Raw genomic sequence first — 15,919 nt, 5'->3', positions numbered from 1 at the left:
AGTGATGTTGTAAGATGGTTATAATATGAATGTTTGCCCTATGAAGTTGCTGCCACAAACACCGAATTTCATGACTTGCTCATGACAATAAATCTTGGTTCTGAAATACTGAATGCTACAATGAATAATGATATCAATTTATTTTCTTCATTCTTTAGCACAAAGCTGGTCTGAGCACAATGGGTTCAGGGGATCATGTAAATCTACCAGCAGCATGGACAGAATTAGCTTTGCTGGCTCAGTGTAAAGGGAAAATTCAAGAAGGTAAGTTTATGTCAACTTCAAAAGGGGGGAGTGTAGTGGCGGCGTAGAGGGGGGATGTAGTGGCGGCGCAGGGGAGGGGGTGTAGTGGCGGCGCAGGGGAGGGGGTGTAGTGGCAGCGCAGGGGAGGGGGTGTAGTGGCGGCGCAGGGGAGAGGGTGTAGTGGCAGCGCAGGGGAGGGGGTGTAGTGGCGGCGCAGAGAGGGGGTGTAGTGGCAGCGCAGAGAGCGTGGTTGGTGAGCTGCAGTGCTGAAGGGGGTGGTGAGTGGCACTGAGGAAGGGGTGCAGTGCCACTGAGGAGGGGGTGCAGTGCCGGCGCTGAGGAGGGAGTTGGTGAGTGGCAGTGCTGAATGGGGTAGTGACACCACCAATGTGGCGGCCACCAAGTCCAGCTCTCGCGGGAATGCCTTGTTGCTGTTTATGTTGCTCACTACCGCTACTCTGAGTCTGGGCAGAAAATTACCGCTCTGGCTTCTTCATATAAACCTTGCAACAAAATGAATAATAAAAAGACGGAAGGTCCAGAACTCCCCCTATTTCCTCACTGCCCCCTTTTCCATCGCTGCTCTCTTGGATCTTTCCACTGTCCTAAGGATGGCGACAGCACCCACTTTTGGAATCACTAGTATACATTAACCCTCTCATCCCATAATCATTTTTGTAAACCTCCTTCGAAATGGGGACCAAATGCTTCAAGTATGCTCTGACCAACCATTATAAATGCTAAGCATGACAACTTTACTCTTATTTTTAAATTAAAAAAAAAAATTAAATTTAGACTTATAGCATGGTAAGCCATTTCGGCCCACGAGTCCATGCCGCCCAATTTATACCCAGTATGTTTTGAAGGGTGGGAGGAAACTGAACGTCCTGGGGGAAAATGCACACAGGCACAGGGTGAACATGCATACTCCTTACAGACAGCGCCGGATTCCAACCCTGATTGCTGGTGCTGTAAAGGTGTTGCGCTAACTACTACACCGACCATGCCATCCTAGATATTCCAATCTCAAAATAAATGCTAACATTTGAATATACCTCCATTTCGACTGACTCTTCAAGTTAACTTTAAGGGAATCCTGCACTTGGACTTCCAAATAATTTTAGACGAGCTTCCTGAATTTTCTCACTATTTAGAAAAGAGTCTATATTTTTATTTGTTCTTTCAAAGTGCATGTCCACTGTTACGGAGTCCAGAGGACCCCAAAAACCAGCAGCAATAGATATGCACCAAAACACAGGATCACTTCAACATAAGTAGTTTATAATTATAATTGATAAAGAAAACAGATTAAACTTTAACTTATTACTTAACCTACCTAACCTACTTAATCCCCCCCCCCCCACCCCCACCCCCTAATACTAAGCGCAGGTATGTGTAATGTATATTTAGGCTTAGAAAAGTTCTTTGGATCACAGTCCAATTTCACTAGTTGCAGGAAATTCTTGTACTGTGCACAGAAGTTAGAATTAACAAAGTTCACCAGGCTTTGGTGTTGAACAGGTAAATGGTTACCACTCAGGAGGGTTCTTGCTAGTTTTCAGAGAGAGATTTCTTTTCCAGGACATCTGCAACTGATTCCTTCTCAATCAGTCTTGCTGATGAAACTTACCCCCTTCGGGATTCTCCAGATGATCTTCTTTCTTTCAGGTCACCTTTCAGACTGCCAGCGTTCTTTTTTGACCAGACAGCCTTCCAAAGTTCGCCAGCTTGCCCCTCTGGAACTGATTTCTGTGACTCTTCTCTGTTTCACACCCTCCCTCTCTGGGAGCAAAACTGTTCTGCCTCTTTCTGCAAAAATCACATGGTCTCCCAGGCAAGCTGTATGTTGATATTTTGTTGCCTCTTGCAAAAAGCACTCGATAAAAGTCCTGCAAATATTCTGTGATTTAAAATGTGTGTGTGCAAGCTGCTCTAGCAATTCCTCCCAAACCACCTCTAAATACTCCGTCACACCACAACTTCCCTGTGCTGTACTTCACCTGTTACTTCTATCTCCCAACCTATCCATCCCTCTTCCAACTCCCTGCTTCCTCAACACCACCAGCCCCTCCACCTATCTCCATATCATCTGCAAACCTAGGCACAAAGATAATACTTCTGTCATCTAAATTAAGGTAAGGTAGTAGATATGATGTATATTGATTTTAGTAAGATACTTGACAAGGTCTCCCATGGTAGAATCCTTAAGAAAGCCAAGACGCATTGGATACATGGTACCTTGGCTGTAAGGATTTAGAATTGCCTTGCCTGCAGAAAGCAAAGGGTAGTAGTAGATGGAACAAATTCTCTCTGGAGAACAGTTACAAGTGGAATTCTGTAGGAACCCTGATCTTTGTGATTGTTTTTCAATGACCTGGACAGAGAAGTAGAGAGTTGGGTCAGTAAGTTTGCAGATGATGCAAATTTGGAGGTGTTGTGGAGTGTGGAGAAGGTTATCGTAGGTTACAACAGGATACACACAGGATTCAGGGTTGGGTGGAAAAATGGCAGATGAAGTTCAATCCAGATAAGTATGAAGTGATGCATTTTGGAAGGACAAACTTGAATGCAGAGTACAAGGTTAATGGTAGAATTCTTAATAATGTGGAAGAACAGAGGGACCTTGGGGCCCAAATCCATAGAAATGGGATAAAATATTTAGGAATAAGTATAGATAACAATTTAAAGAATTAATATAAATTTAATTACTCACCTTTGCTTAAAATGGTTGAAGAAGACTTGAGCAGGTGGACATCTTTACCAATAAGATGAGTTGGAAAAGTTAATTGTGTCAAAATGAATATATTTCCAAGAGTTCAGTACCTATTTCAAATATTGCCCTTCCATAAACTTAAGGTTTTTCAGGATATGTCAGAAAATTCCTTTGGACATCTTACCCTTGCAGGTTTGTCTCCATTGAAAAATTGACATGGAAATATGATTTGGGAGGGTTACAGCTCTCAAATTTGAAAAATTTTTACAGACCAGCCCATATGAGATTTCTTGCTTCCTTTTTTGAGGAAGGAGACAAACCTGCATGGTTGAAAATAAAACTAGAAAAAGCAGGAATGAGAATAGCAGAAAATGTTATTTATAAATGGGAAACAAAATTAATATCTGATGAGAAAGACACCCCCTGGTTAAAGCATATAATTAATATTTGGTATAAAATAAATTATGAGATTGGAACAAAAGGGATCTCCTAAAATACCTCTGATTCAAAACAGACATCCCTTTTACAATGGATAATAAAATTTTAGAGACTGTCTCATAAAGGGATCAGATATATCTGATATATCTCCACTCAAACTTCTGTCATTTGAACAATTAAAAAATAAATATGGAACCCTTAACAACACAGTCTTCTGCTATTTTCAATTAAGAGCATACATAAGGGAAAAACTGGGCCCAACAATGTTTTTAATCGAAGTGCAGTGATGTGGAGACTCTGATTTGAAAGGAATGTATTTCTTACTTCATACGGGAGCCCCTAAACAGGGATTCATAAGTCTAGACAGAGATGTAAGTATTGATGAGCAAAACTGGTCCAATTTGTGTAAGAAAAGTACAATAAATACAAATGTAAGGTATAGATTAGTAAAATACAATTTTTTGCATCAGTTATATCTCATGCCATAGAAATTAAATAAGTTAAAGTCAAACTTATCAGATAAATGTTTGAGATGTGGCGAAGAGATGGGAACTTTCTTACACTTGACTTAGTCATATTCCAAAGTGAGTCCTTTTCGGATGGATTTAGGAATTTTTTTTTAGAACAGATTATTGGAATTCCATTTTCACAAAACCCAGAATTGTTTTTACTGGGATATATAATGGCGATGACCAAAATTGAAATGATCTAAATATCAAGTTGAATGTGTTAAAATTGCATTGGCAGTGGCCAGAAAGTGTATTGCTGTTACTGAGAAGTTTGACTCCCATTTAGGTATGGCACACTGGAATGAAGAAATGCATAGCTGTGTTCCCCTTGAGAAATTTATTTACAACCTAAGAAATAAAAGCAAATACAGAAACCATAGTTAAAGATCTTGGGTATAAATCTTTAGTTGAGTTTCTTCCAGTCCATGTTAACCTTCTCCAAAGAAGAAAACTAGTTAAATAATGAATTTAAATCTGTGGAGTAAATGGTGCTTTCCAGCAACCTTTCTTATTTTTCCACTCTATCTTTCTTCTTTATTTTTTCTCTTCTCACACATTTCTTTTCAGGGTCTTTTAGGTGGGTGGGGGTTGGAGGGTTTGAGTTACAACCATCATGCAGCATAAATTTGTCTACTTATGTATTTTTTTTTAAATTTTGTATTTGACTACATGTATGATTTAAAAATTTTTAACAATTTTTTAAAAATGGTTGCTGCGCAGGCTTATGGTGTGCAGACCTTCATTAATCAGGGGATTGAGTTCAAGCATCATGAGGTAATGTTGCAGCTCTATAAAACCCTGGTTAGACTTTGGAATATTATGTTCTGTTCTGGTCACCTCAATACATGATGAAGGATATAGAAACCATGGAAAGGGTACAGAGGAGTTTTGCCGGGGGATGTTGCCTGGATTGGAGAATGTGTCTTATGAGGTAAGATTGACAGAGCTGGGGCTTTTCTCTTTTGAGTGGAGAAGGATAAGAGGTGACTTAATAGAGATCTACAAGATCATAAAGAGATAAAGATAGTGGGCAGCCATCACCTTTTTCCTGTGGCAAGACTAGCAAACACTAGAGAACATCTGTACAAGGTGAGGAAAGGAAAGTTTAGGGGAGTCGTCAGGGGTACTTTTTTTTTACCCAGAAAAGAGGGAGCTTGGGGGTGGTGGTGGAGGCTGGTACAATAGGGACATTTAAAAGATTTAGACAGGTACATGGATGCAAGAAAAACAGGGTTATGGGTGTGACGTACGGAAGGTTTCGTCTGTTGGATATGTTTTTAGAAATTGGCACAACATTGTTGGCTGATATGCTGTAAAATTCTATGTTCTAAATTGTTTACATATAATATGAATATTGATTGTCCCAACACCAATCCTTGTGGAACATCACTAGTTACCAGCAGCTAGCCAGAAAAGGCCCCCTTTATTCCTGCACTTTGCCTTCTGACAGTCATCCAATCTTCTATCCTCTATCCATGTTATTACCTTTTCTTATGGTATCCTTATCTTGTTCAGATTCAGATTCCAAATTTGTCAGCATACAAACAGACATGACATCACATACAAGCCTGAGATTCTTTTTTCTGCATGCAAGGCAGAATTACCACTAATTGGTAGTGCAAAACAAAACCTGTACACAACATATACATGTAATCAAATAAAGAATTATAAATAGAAATTCAATGTAAACAAACTGACTACAATGCAGAGAGAATAAAAAATCAGCAAGGTGCACAAGTAAGTTCTTAAATGAGTCCCTGATTGAGGAGTCTGATGGTGGAGGGGTAGCAGCTGTTCCTGAATCTGTTGGTGTGAGTCTTGTGGCATCTACACCTCTTTCCTGTGCTGGATCCTTGATGACTGCTGCTGCTGCTCCGATGGCAGTGCTCCTTGTTGATGTTCTCGATAGTGGGGAGGTTTTTGCCTATAATGTCCTGAGCTGTGCTCACTACCTTTTGGAGGGCTTTGTGCTCAGGGGTATTGGTGTCCCAGACCATTATGCAGCTGATCAGCACACTTTACACCATACATCAATAGAAATTTTCGAGGATTTCTTCCAATGCCATTAATGTGTTGAGTCTAGGAAAGATCCTCCAAGAAAGTAACTTCCAAGAACTTAAATTTGCTCACCCTTTCCACCGCTGAACCCCTGATGATCACTGGATTGTATACCTCTGGCTTTTCCTTCCTGAAGTCAACAATTAGGTCCTTAGTTTTAGTGACACTGAGTGCAAGGTTGGTGCTGGTGCACCATTCAGCCAAGTTTTCAATCTCCCTTTATGCTGACTCATCCCCTTCCTTAATACAACCCATAACCGTGGCATCATCGGCAAATTTTTAAATGGTGTTATTGTCATACCGAGCCACACAGTCGTAGGTGTAAAGTGAGTAGAGCAGGGGGTAAGATCCCTGTGGTGCTTCGGTACAGATGGAAATTGTGAAGGAGAAGTTCTTACCAATTTGCACAGATTCTGAAGGTAAGGAAATCCAGGATCCAGTTACACAGTGGGGATTGTTGATCAGTTTTATGAGGATGATGGTGTTAAATGATGAACTCTAGTTGATAAAGAGCATCGTGATGAATACATCTTTACTGTCCAGGTGTTCTAGGGCTTTGTGTAGAGACAGTGAGATGGCATCTGCCGTAGACCTGTAGCTGCAATAGGTGAACTGGAACATATCCATGCCGTCCTTCAGAGAGGGGCTAATATGCTTCAACAACAGCCTTTAAAACTGTTTATACTGTTGATGTAAGTGCTGCCAGTAGATAGTCATTAAGGAAGATTACTGCACTCTTCTTGGGCCCCAGTATGATTGATGCCTGTATGAAACAGGTGAATCACACGCCCTGCTAAAGTGAGAAGTTGAAGCCATCTATGAATGCATTGGTCAGCACAGGTTTTTAATACTCAGCTGGGTCCTCCATTTGGTCTGGATACATTCCTTGGATTCCCTCTCCTGAAGGCAGCGCATCATACTCGGATACAGACAAGATGGGATCAACAGGGGATATGGAGGGATGGTTCTTCACTGTTACTGTGGTCAAATCTGGCGTAGAAGGCAGTGAGTTCTTCTGAGAGCAAAGCTCTGCCATCTGCTACTGCACTGGATTTGGTTTTCTCACAGGTTATGGCATTTGTGCCCTGCCACAGCTGTCGGGTGTCCTTCATTGTTTCCATTTTCATCCAGATTCTCCACTTCACCTGGAATGTAGCTTTTTGCAGGTCATACCTGCTCCTTCTGTACTGATCTGGCTCTCTGGTCTTAAATGCCTGTGATCTGGTTCTGAGTAGGCTCCGGATTTCATTATCCATCTAAGGTTTCTGTTTGGCGAAAACTCTGAAAGATTTGTTGGGGACAGACTCGTCCACAGCTGTTTTGATAAAGTCTGTGACAGCCCTGATGTAATCGTTCAGATCCTCAGTGAGTTCTTGAGCACTCCTCAATCCTCTGTCTTGAGGTAGTCCTGTAACCGTTCTTCAGCCTTCTGTGACTACCTTCTAGCTATCCTCATCTCCAGAGCCTCTCTTTTTTAGGCTCTGTCTGTATGAGGGCAAAAGGAGCACAGCCAGGTGTTCCAACTTGCCAAAATGTGGTCTCGGGAAAGAACGGAAGGTCTTATGTGCCTCACTTTGTCAAAGACCGTCTGAAAATCCAATTAAATCACATCCAGTGACTCCTTTGTCTGTTCTGCTTGCTACTTCCTCAAAGTAGTCAAGCAGGATCTCCCCTGAAAGAAACTGTGCTGACTTTGGCCTATTTCTACCTTGTGCCAAGTACCCAAAATGTCATCCTTAAAAATGGTATCCAGTATTTTGCCTCGCACTGAAGTACCCAGGAACCATTCCTGTCTCTAATGATTCTTGAAAGATTATTAATAATGCGTTCATAATCTCTTCAGCTACCTCTTTCAGTGTAGTCCATACAGCCCAGATGACTTACCCATCTTATCCATACATCAGGCTGCTTTTCATTGATTATCGCTCAGCTTTCAACACTATCATCCCCTCAGTACTGGTTAGCAAGCTTCAAAACCTGGGACTCTGGACCTCCCTCTACCACTGGATCCTTGACTTCCTCATTGGAAGACCACAATCAATGCAGATTGTTAACAACATCTCTTCACTGTCGATCAACACAGGTGAACCATGGATGTGTGCCTAGCCCACTGGTTGACACTTTCAACACCTATGTCTGTGTAGCTAGGCACAATTCAAATTCCATTACAAATTTAGTGATGACACCATGGTTCTTGGCGGAATTTCATACGGCAATGAAGAATTGTACAATAGTAAGATAGATCAGCAAGTTGAGTGGTGTCACAGCAACCTTCCACTCATTGTTAACAAATATAAGGAATTGATTTTGGACTTCAGGAAGGGAAACAAGGAGAATACAAACCAGTCCTCATTGAGGGCTCAGCAATGGAGAAGGTAAGGAACATTATACAGTATTCCTGGGTGTCAACATCTCTGAAGATCTATCCTGGGACCATCGTGTTAATGTAATCATGAAGAAAGCAAGCCAACAACTATATTTCATTAGGACTTTGAGGAGATTTGGAATGTCACCAAAGACTTTCTACAGGTGTACGATGGGTAGCATCCTGACTGGATGCTTCACTGTCTGGTATAGAAGTGCCCATTAACAGGACAGGAAAAGATTTCAGGTGGTTGTAAACTCGGTAAGAGCCATCATGGGCATTAGTCTTCACTCCATTAGCCTCTATCATCAAGGATCCTCACCACCTAGTCCATGCCCTTTTCTCACTGTTACCATCAGGAAGGAGGTACAGGAATCTGAAGGCACATACTCAATGTTACAAAATTAGTTTCTTCCCCACCACCATCAGATTTCTGAACAGACAATGAACCTTTCGGCACTACCTCACTTTCCTCTCATTTTGGCACTAATTATTTTTAAAATCTTGTATTTATGGTATTGTATTTTGCACCTGTAATTGCACGCAAAATAACAAATCTCGTGACACCTGTTCATGACAATAAATCTGATTTGGATCTTGATTCTTCTTTAATACCCTTTAGTTTCCCAAATACCTTCTCCTTGGTAATAACAACTACACTCACTACAGTCCTGTGACGTTCTCAAATTTCTGCATGCCACTGCTATCTTTTACACTGACAAAAAGTATTACATTTTTTTTAAATGTAAACATGCAGCATGGAATGGGTGGCCAAATGTTTTTGGTTGTGGGTCACATACAGAAAAATATAAGGAGTCACGAGGCCAAACAATATTAAGCCCGGTAGTTTTCAACCAGTTTCACTGCAGGAAAAAGTGTTTTTAGACCAGCCAACCCTTGTGCCATCAAAAATTAATTTTCTTTCAAAATAACTAGATGACACTTCTTCTTTGGCTTGGCTTCGCGGACGAAGATTTATGGAGGGGTAAATGTCCACGTCAGCTGCAGGCTCGTTTGTGGCTGACAAGTCCGATGCGGGACAGGCAGACACAGTTGCAGCGGTTGCAGGGGAAAATTGGTTGGTTGCGGTTGGGTGTTGGGTTTTTCCTCCTTTGTCTTTTGTCAGTGAGGTGGGCTCTGCGGTCTTCTTCAAAGGAGGTTGCTGCCCGCCGATGTCACTACTGAACTGTTTATTGATGTGCACACATATTACAGTTGGAATTTCTGTATCTGCCGCTCTTGCATTTAATTTAAATGAATACAATAAAACTAAAATTCTCATTTAAAAAAGCAGTGCAAAATAAAAAGCTGAATGCAAAATAAGAAAAGGAGAAAAGATCAAGAATGGGACAAGGCCATCTCCAACATTCCTCCACAATTCTTAGTGAATACATTTCGCGGCCCAAGTGTCCACCTTAATGATTAGGATGCAATATTTTTTTAATGAAATTTTATTTAGACATACAGCATGGCAACAGGCCATTTTGGTCCACGAGTCCGTGCTGCCCAATTTACCCCCAATTAACCTACACTTCCTGTATCTTTTGAACGAGGAAACTGGAGCCCCCGGAGAAAATTCACTCAAATACATGGAGAATGTGTAAGTCTGTAGAAATGCTATTAAAGATAGGCTATTAAAGTTAACAGATTTCTTGCAAATTAAGCAAACAAATTTCCCCTTTGACTTCTGTGGAAAAAAGTATTCATTTTACCACCATGTCTGAAATTTTCGACACTTCCTTGCTAGTTTCCATCTTTTCGGTTTTGGCATGTTTAATCAATTTTTCATGGATGAGCATCATTGCAATGGTTGGTCTGTTCATTGTTCAAAATGACACCGACATCTTCTGTTGAAACTAAGAAGTACAATGTAGAAATAGTTCAATTTATTGTAAGAAACAATATTCTAACGGGCCATGTTCTATTTTATTTTTTAAATTCACCCTGGGCCACTTACGAATGGGCAATGAGCTGCGGGCTGTAGTTTGGCCACCCCCACAGCATAGTAACAGGCCCTTCTGACCCACAAGCCCATGCCGCCCAATTACATCTACTTGACCTACATCCCACATTTGTTTTTGAGGGGTGGGAGGAAACCAGAACACCTGGAGAAACCCACCCAGACACAGTGAGAACATACAAACTCCTTACAAACACTGCTGGATTTGAACCTGGGTCACTGCCCTTCTAACAGCATTGTGCCAACTGCTATGCTAACTGTTCATCTGCCGTTTCTTTGATCCCCATTACCAACATAATTTTTCAGTGGTTCAGGTCCACTTTTGCCTCTAGTTTACCTTCATATTTTATCTTCCCTGTTTGTTTTTTAGTTGCCTCTATTGGTTTTTAAAAAACTACCTAAACCTCCAGCTTCCCATTAATTTTTGCCAGACTGTATTGCCCTCTCTTTTGCTTTGACTTCCCTTGTCAGCCACTGTTGCCTGACCCTTCCCTTAGAGCACTTCTTTGGAATAAATCCATCCTACATTTTCCATATTACTCCCAGAAACTCCAGCCTTTGCTGCTCCACTGTATTCCCTGCTAGGGTTCCTTTCTAATCCGCTTTAGCCAGCTATTCTCTCATGCCACTGGAGTTACGTTATAAAGTCTCCCTTTTAATCTGTAGAGTAAACTCTATCAAATTATGATAATCTCCAAAGGGTTCCTTTACCTTAAGTTCTCGAAGATTGGTTCATTGCACAGCACCAAATCCAGAATTGCCTTTTCCCTTGTGGACTCTGCCACAAGCTGCTCTAAATGGCATTTCAGAAGCATCCCTTTTCTTGGGATCCACTGACAACCTGCCATTTTTCAGCTGTGCTTTAAGTGAATCTACCTTGTCTCAAATACAACACTTTCAGCCCCTTCGCACATTTGTCTCCATGTTGACCAAGTTTAAGTTCTTATCCCTTTTCTAAACCTTCTGGCCTATTTGTATCTAGAGTTCAATATCCTGAACTGTGCTCTCCTTCCCTTCAGCTTCATCCATATTATTACAATATGTGGCACCCAGCCACCTACTAGTTAGTTTAAAGCGCTATCTAAGGTATGTGATTTGCAAGGATCCTTGTCCCAGCACAGTTCAGGTGGAACCTGTCTCATTGGCACCAGAAGGAGGGAGTTGTTCCAATGTCCCACAAATTCAAGCCCATTTCTTCCAGTCCAGTCTTTGAACAAACTCATTTACCTCCTTAATTTTATTTGTGCCAATTTGCAGGTAGCCAGTGTAGCAAGCCAGAGATTATTACCATTTTGGGTTCTGCTTTTTAATTTAGTCCCTGGCTACTCAAATTCCCTCAACAGAACCTCTTTTCTGTTTCTATCTACATTGTTGGTGCCTATATGAATCACAACAACTCACTCTTTCCCCTCCAACTCCAAATTTGTTTCAAACAGACACCAATCGTATAGATGCCCATGAAGAAAGTGGTTACCTTCTAAATGACTATCGACCAGTGGCACTCATATCAATAGTGATGAAGTGTTTTGAAAGGCTGGTGTGGAAGAACATCATCACCTGACTGAGCAGTGACATGATCCATTCCAGTTCACCTATCGTAACAATAGGGTTCCCTTCTAATCCGCTAACAGGATGGTATCCTATCTCACTGGTTCTACACAAAGCCCTGGAACATCTGGACAGCAAAGATGCTTACATTAGGATGCTGTTTATTGACTACACTTCAGCATTTAATACCATCATCCCCTCAAGATTGATTAGCAAACTCCCGAGATCTAATATTCAACACCCATCTGTGTAGTTGGATCCCAGATTTCATCACATCCAGACCACAATCAGTGAGGATTGGGAATAATATCTCCTCCACAATCTTCATCAATATCAGAGTGCCACAGGGCTGCATTTTTAATCCCCTGCTCTACTTGCTATTCACCCATGATTGTGTGACTTGGTACATCAACAAATTTGCTGACAATACCATGGTAGTTGATTGTATAAAAGGTGGCGTTGAAATAGAATACAGGAGGGAGATTGAAAACTTGGCTGTGGTACAACATTGACAACCTCACACTCAATATCACTAAAACCAAGGAGCTGATTGTGGACTTCAGGAAGGGAAAACCAGAGATGTACCATCCAGTGTCATTGGTGGATCAGAGGTGTAGAGGGTGATCAAATTAAAGTTCCTAGGATTTACTAGGAGGATCTTTCCTAGAACAATACAGCACAGAAAAAGGCCCCTTTGGCCCTTGTAGTCTCTGCCAAACCATTTTTCTGCCTTGTCTTACTGATCTACACACAGTCCAGAGCTGCTCATACCACTCCCATCCATGTACGTCCAAATTCTTCTTAAATTTTAAAATTGAGCTCACATTCACCTCTTCAGCTGGCAGCTCATTCTACACTCCCATCACTCTCTGTATGAAGAAGTTCCCCCTCATGTTCCCCCTAAACTTTTCACCATCCACCCTTAACCCACGTCCTCTGGTTTGTATTTCTCCTACCCTCAGTGGAAAAAAAAACTATCTACATTTACTCTGTCTATCTTCCTCATAATTTTAAATGCTTCTATCAAATCTCTCCTCATTCTTCTATGCTCCAAGGAATAAAATCCTAACCTGTAACTCAGTTCCTGAAATCTGGGCAACAGCCTAGTAAATCTCTGCACTCTCTATCTTATCAATATCTTTCCTGTAGTTAGCTGACTAAAACTACACACAAGACTCCAAATTTGGCCTCATCAATGTCTTAAACAACTTGACCATAACATTCCAACTCCTGGACTCAATACTTTATGAAGGCCAACAACCATATCTGCATGAGACACAACTTTCAAGGAACTATGTATCCGTATTCCAAGATCCCTCTGTTCTCCATCCTCCTCAGTGCCCCACCATTTACTGTGTATGTCCTTTCTTGGTTTGTCCTTCCAAAATGCAACACCTCATATTTGTCTGCATTAAATTCCATCTTCCATTTTTCCAGCTGGTCCAGATTCCTCTGCAAGCTTTAAAAACTGCCTCGGTTCACAACACCTCCAATCTTAGTGTTATCTGCAAATTTGCTGATCCAGTTGACTACCTTATCTTCCAGATTATTGATATAGATATAAATAACAATAGTCCAGCACTGATCCCTGAGGCATACTACTAGTCACAGGCCTCCAGTCTGAGAAGCAATCATCCACCACTACTCTCTGGCTTCTGTCCAACCATTCTTGAATCTAATTTGCGACTTCCCCATGAATACTGAGTATCTGAACCTTCCTGACTAACCTCCCATGTGGAACCTTGTGAAAGGCCTTACTAAATTCCATATAGACAACATCCACAGATTTTCCTTCATCAACTTTCCTGATAACCTCCTCAAAAAATTTTATAAGATTGTTTAAACACAACCTACCTGGCACAAAACCATTTTGACTATCCCTAATCCAGTCTCTTAATTTACCTACTATTGATGTCAGGCTCTCTGGCCTATGGTTTCCAAGGTTACTTCTGGAGCCTTTTTTAAACAATGGAACAACATGAACTACCCTCCAGCACCACACCTGTGGCTAAAGACATTTTAAATATTTCTGATAGAGCCCTTACAATTTCTACATTAGCCTCCCTCAAAGTCCTAGGTAATATCTTGTAAGGCCAAGGGGATTTTATCCACCCTTATTTGCTTTTAAGACAACTATAACCTTCTCCTCTTTAATCTGTATAGGTGCCATGACCTCACTACTTGTTTTCCTTACTTCCCACGACCACAACTCTGTGCCAATTTCCTGAGTGAATGCCCCCATCTTTGTTTTGGCTCCATACAAAGCCAACCACTCCAATCTTTGAGGGGATCAATTTTGTCCCTTATTATCCTTTTGCTTTTAATATACCTGTAGAAACCCTTAAGAATTACCTTTACATTGTTTGCCAAACCATCCTCATGTCTTCTTTTAGCCTTACTGATTTCTTTCTTGAGATTTTCTTGCATTTTTTACACTCCTCAAGTACCTCATTTGCTCCATGTTGCCTATACCTGCTATACACCTCTCTTCTTTTGAACTAGATCCAAATATCCTTCAAAATTCAAGGTTTCCTCTGCCTGGTAACTTTGTCTTTAATCCTGTCAGGGACATACAAACTCTGTACTCTCAAAATTTCACCTTTAAGGTCTTCCACTTACCTCTCACATTCTTGCCCAAAAACAACCTATCCCAATCCATGCATTCTAGATCCATGGATTGTAGATCCTTTCTCATTTCCTCAAAATTGCCCTTTCTCCAATTTAGTCCTGGACCCAACATTTGTGGAGGTTTGGTATGACATTGGAAATCCTGGCAAGTTTCTACAGATACGTGGTGGAAAGTGTGCTAACTGGCTATAGCACAGTCTGGTATGGGGGCATCAATACCCCTAAGCTTAAAGCCCTGGAAAAGCCAGTAGATGCAGCCCAGGACTTCACAGGCAAAATCCTTCGTATTATTGAGAACATCTACAGGGAACACTGCTGTTGGAGAGCACCAGGGATCATCAAGGATCCGATATCACCCAGCACACACTCTGTCCTCACTTCTACTACCATCAGGAAAGAAGTATGGATGCCACAAGACTCATTCCAGCAGGTTCAGGAACAGCTGCTTCCCCCCTCCACCATCAGACTCCTCAACAACAAACTTAATCAGAGACGCATACATTTAAGGACTCTTACTTTTGCATCTTTAAAATTTTTTTTCTCTGTATTGTACAGCTTGTTTTCATTTCTTTATTTGTTTACAGGTGTACATTTAATACAGATTTTTTTTGTGCACTACCAATAAGTGGTAACTCTGCCTTGCCCTTAGGAAAAAAAGAATCTCAGGGTTGTCGATGATGTCATGTATGTACTCTGACAATAAATCTTTAATTTTATTTTTTTTTAAATTTAGACATGCAGCGCAGTTACAGGCCATTTTGTCCCACAAGTCTATGCCACCCAATTTACACCCAGTTAAACTACACCCCCAGTAAGTTTCAAAAGGTGGGGGGAAGCTGGAGCCCCCAGGGAAAACCCACGCAGACACAGGGAGAATGTCTGAAATCTGAAAATCCCTCTGCAGTTCAGATGAGATATTCCAGGCACCTGGGCAGACACCACAGCCTTCGGGACTCTCAATCCTTGATACTGTGAAAAGTGTCTTTTGATTATAGTCTATCCTATTTGCATTGCATTTTTCTTCTCTCTGCCTCTCATAAATGGCTCACTGAACCACGGTCAGGTCACTCATCTGGCCTACTCATTAGAATGGTGCCTGTGAGCTGCCATGATGAGTATGGGATAATGCTCGTGACTGATAGTGATTGTTCCTGATGTTGATATAATCTTGGATGTGATAGTACCTGGTGTCTTTCCTTCTCCCTCTGTTTATCTGCAGAATTCCCCTCTGCTTAGAGATCTCTTTTACTCCTTTTACACAGCTGTTAAAGGATGGGAATTAATGGCCTTTTAACCACTTCACTTACCCATGTGAATGTAATAAACACAGGATAGGGGTTATTTTCATCTCATGTATTACCTGCCCAAATAGGTAGTAGCAGAGCTGTTGAGTTTTGCGTCGGCTCCTGTGTAAAAGGCTTACCTGCCTTCCCGGGTCCAGGACGGTCAAAGGCTAA

At 41.3% G+C, this 15,919-nt stretch overlaps 1 protein-coding gene across 6 annotated transcripts in view; it reads left to right on the top strand.

The window, feature by feature from the left end:
* tmem232 (transmembrane protein 232) overlaps positions 1 to 15,919 on the top strand; it is a 93,759-nt gene that overhangs the window by 23,197 nt on the left and 54,643 nt on the right. For all 6 annotated transcript variants that reach the window (XM_069892673.1, XM_069892693.1, XM_069892662.1 and 3 more), the window contains one exon: positions 159 to 264. In XM_069892673.1, coding sequence (XP_069748774.1) covers positions 159 to 264 — 106 coding nt within the window. The remainder of the gene's footprint in view (positions 1 to 158; positions 265 to 15,919) is intronic.

The sequence above is a fragment of the Narcine bancroftii genome, chromosome 1 (genome assembly GCF_036971445.1).
Source record: "Narcine bancroftii isolate sNarBan1 chromosome 1, sNarBan1.hap1, whole genome shotgun sequence".
Taxonomy (NCBI): domain Eukaryota; kingdom Metazoa; phylum Chordata; class Chondrichthyes; order Torpediniformes; family Narcinidae; genus Narcine; species Narcine bancroftii.
The sequence above is the reverse complement of the archived record's forward strand: the minus strand, read 5'-3'. Positions and strand labels throughout refer to the sequence as shown.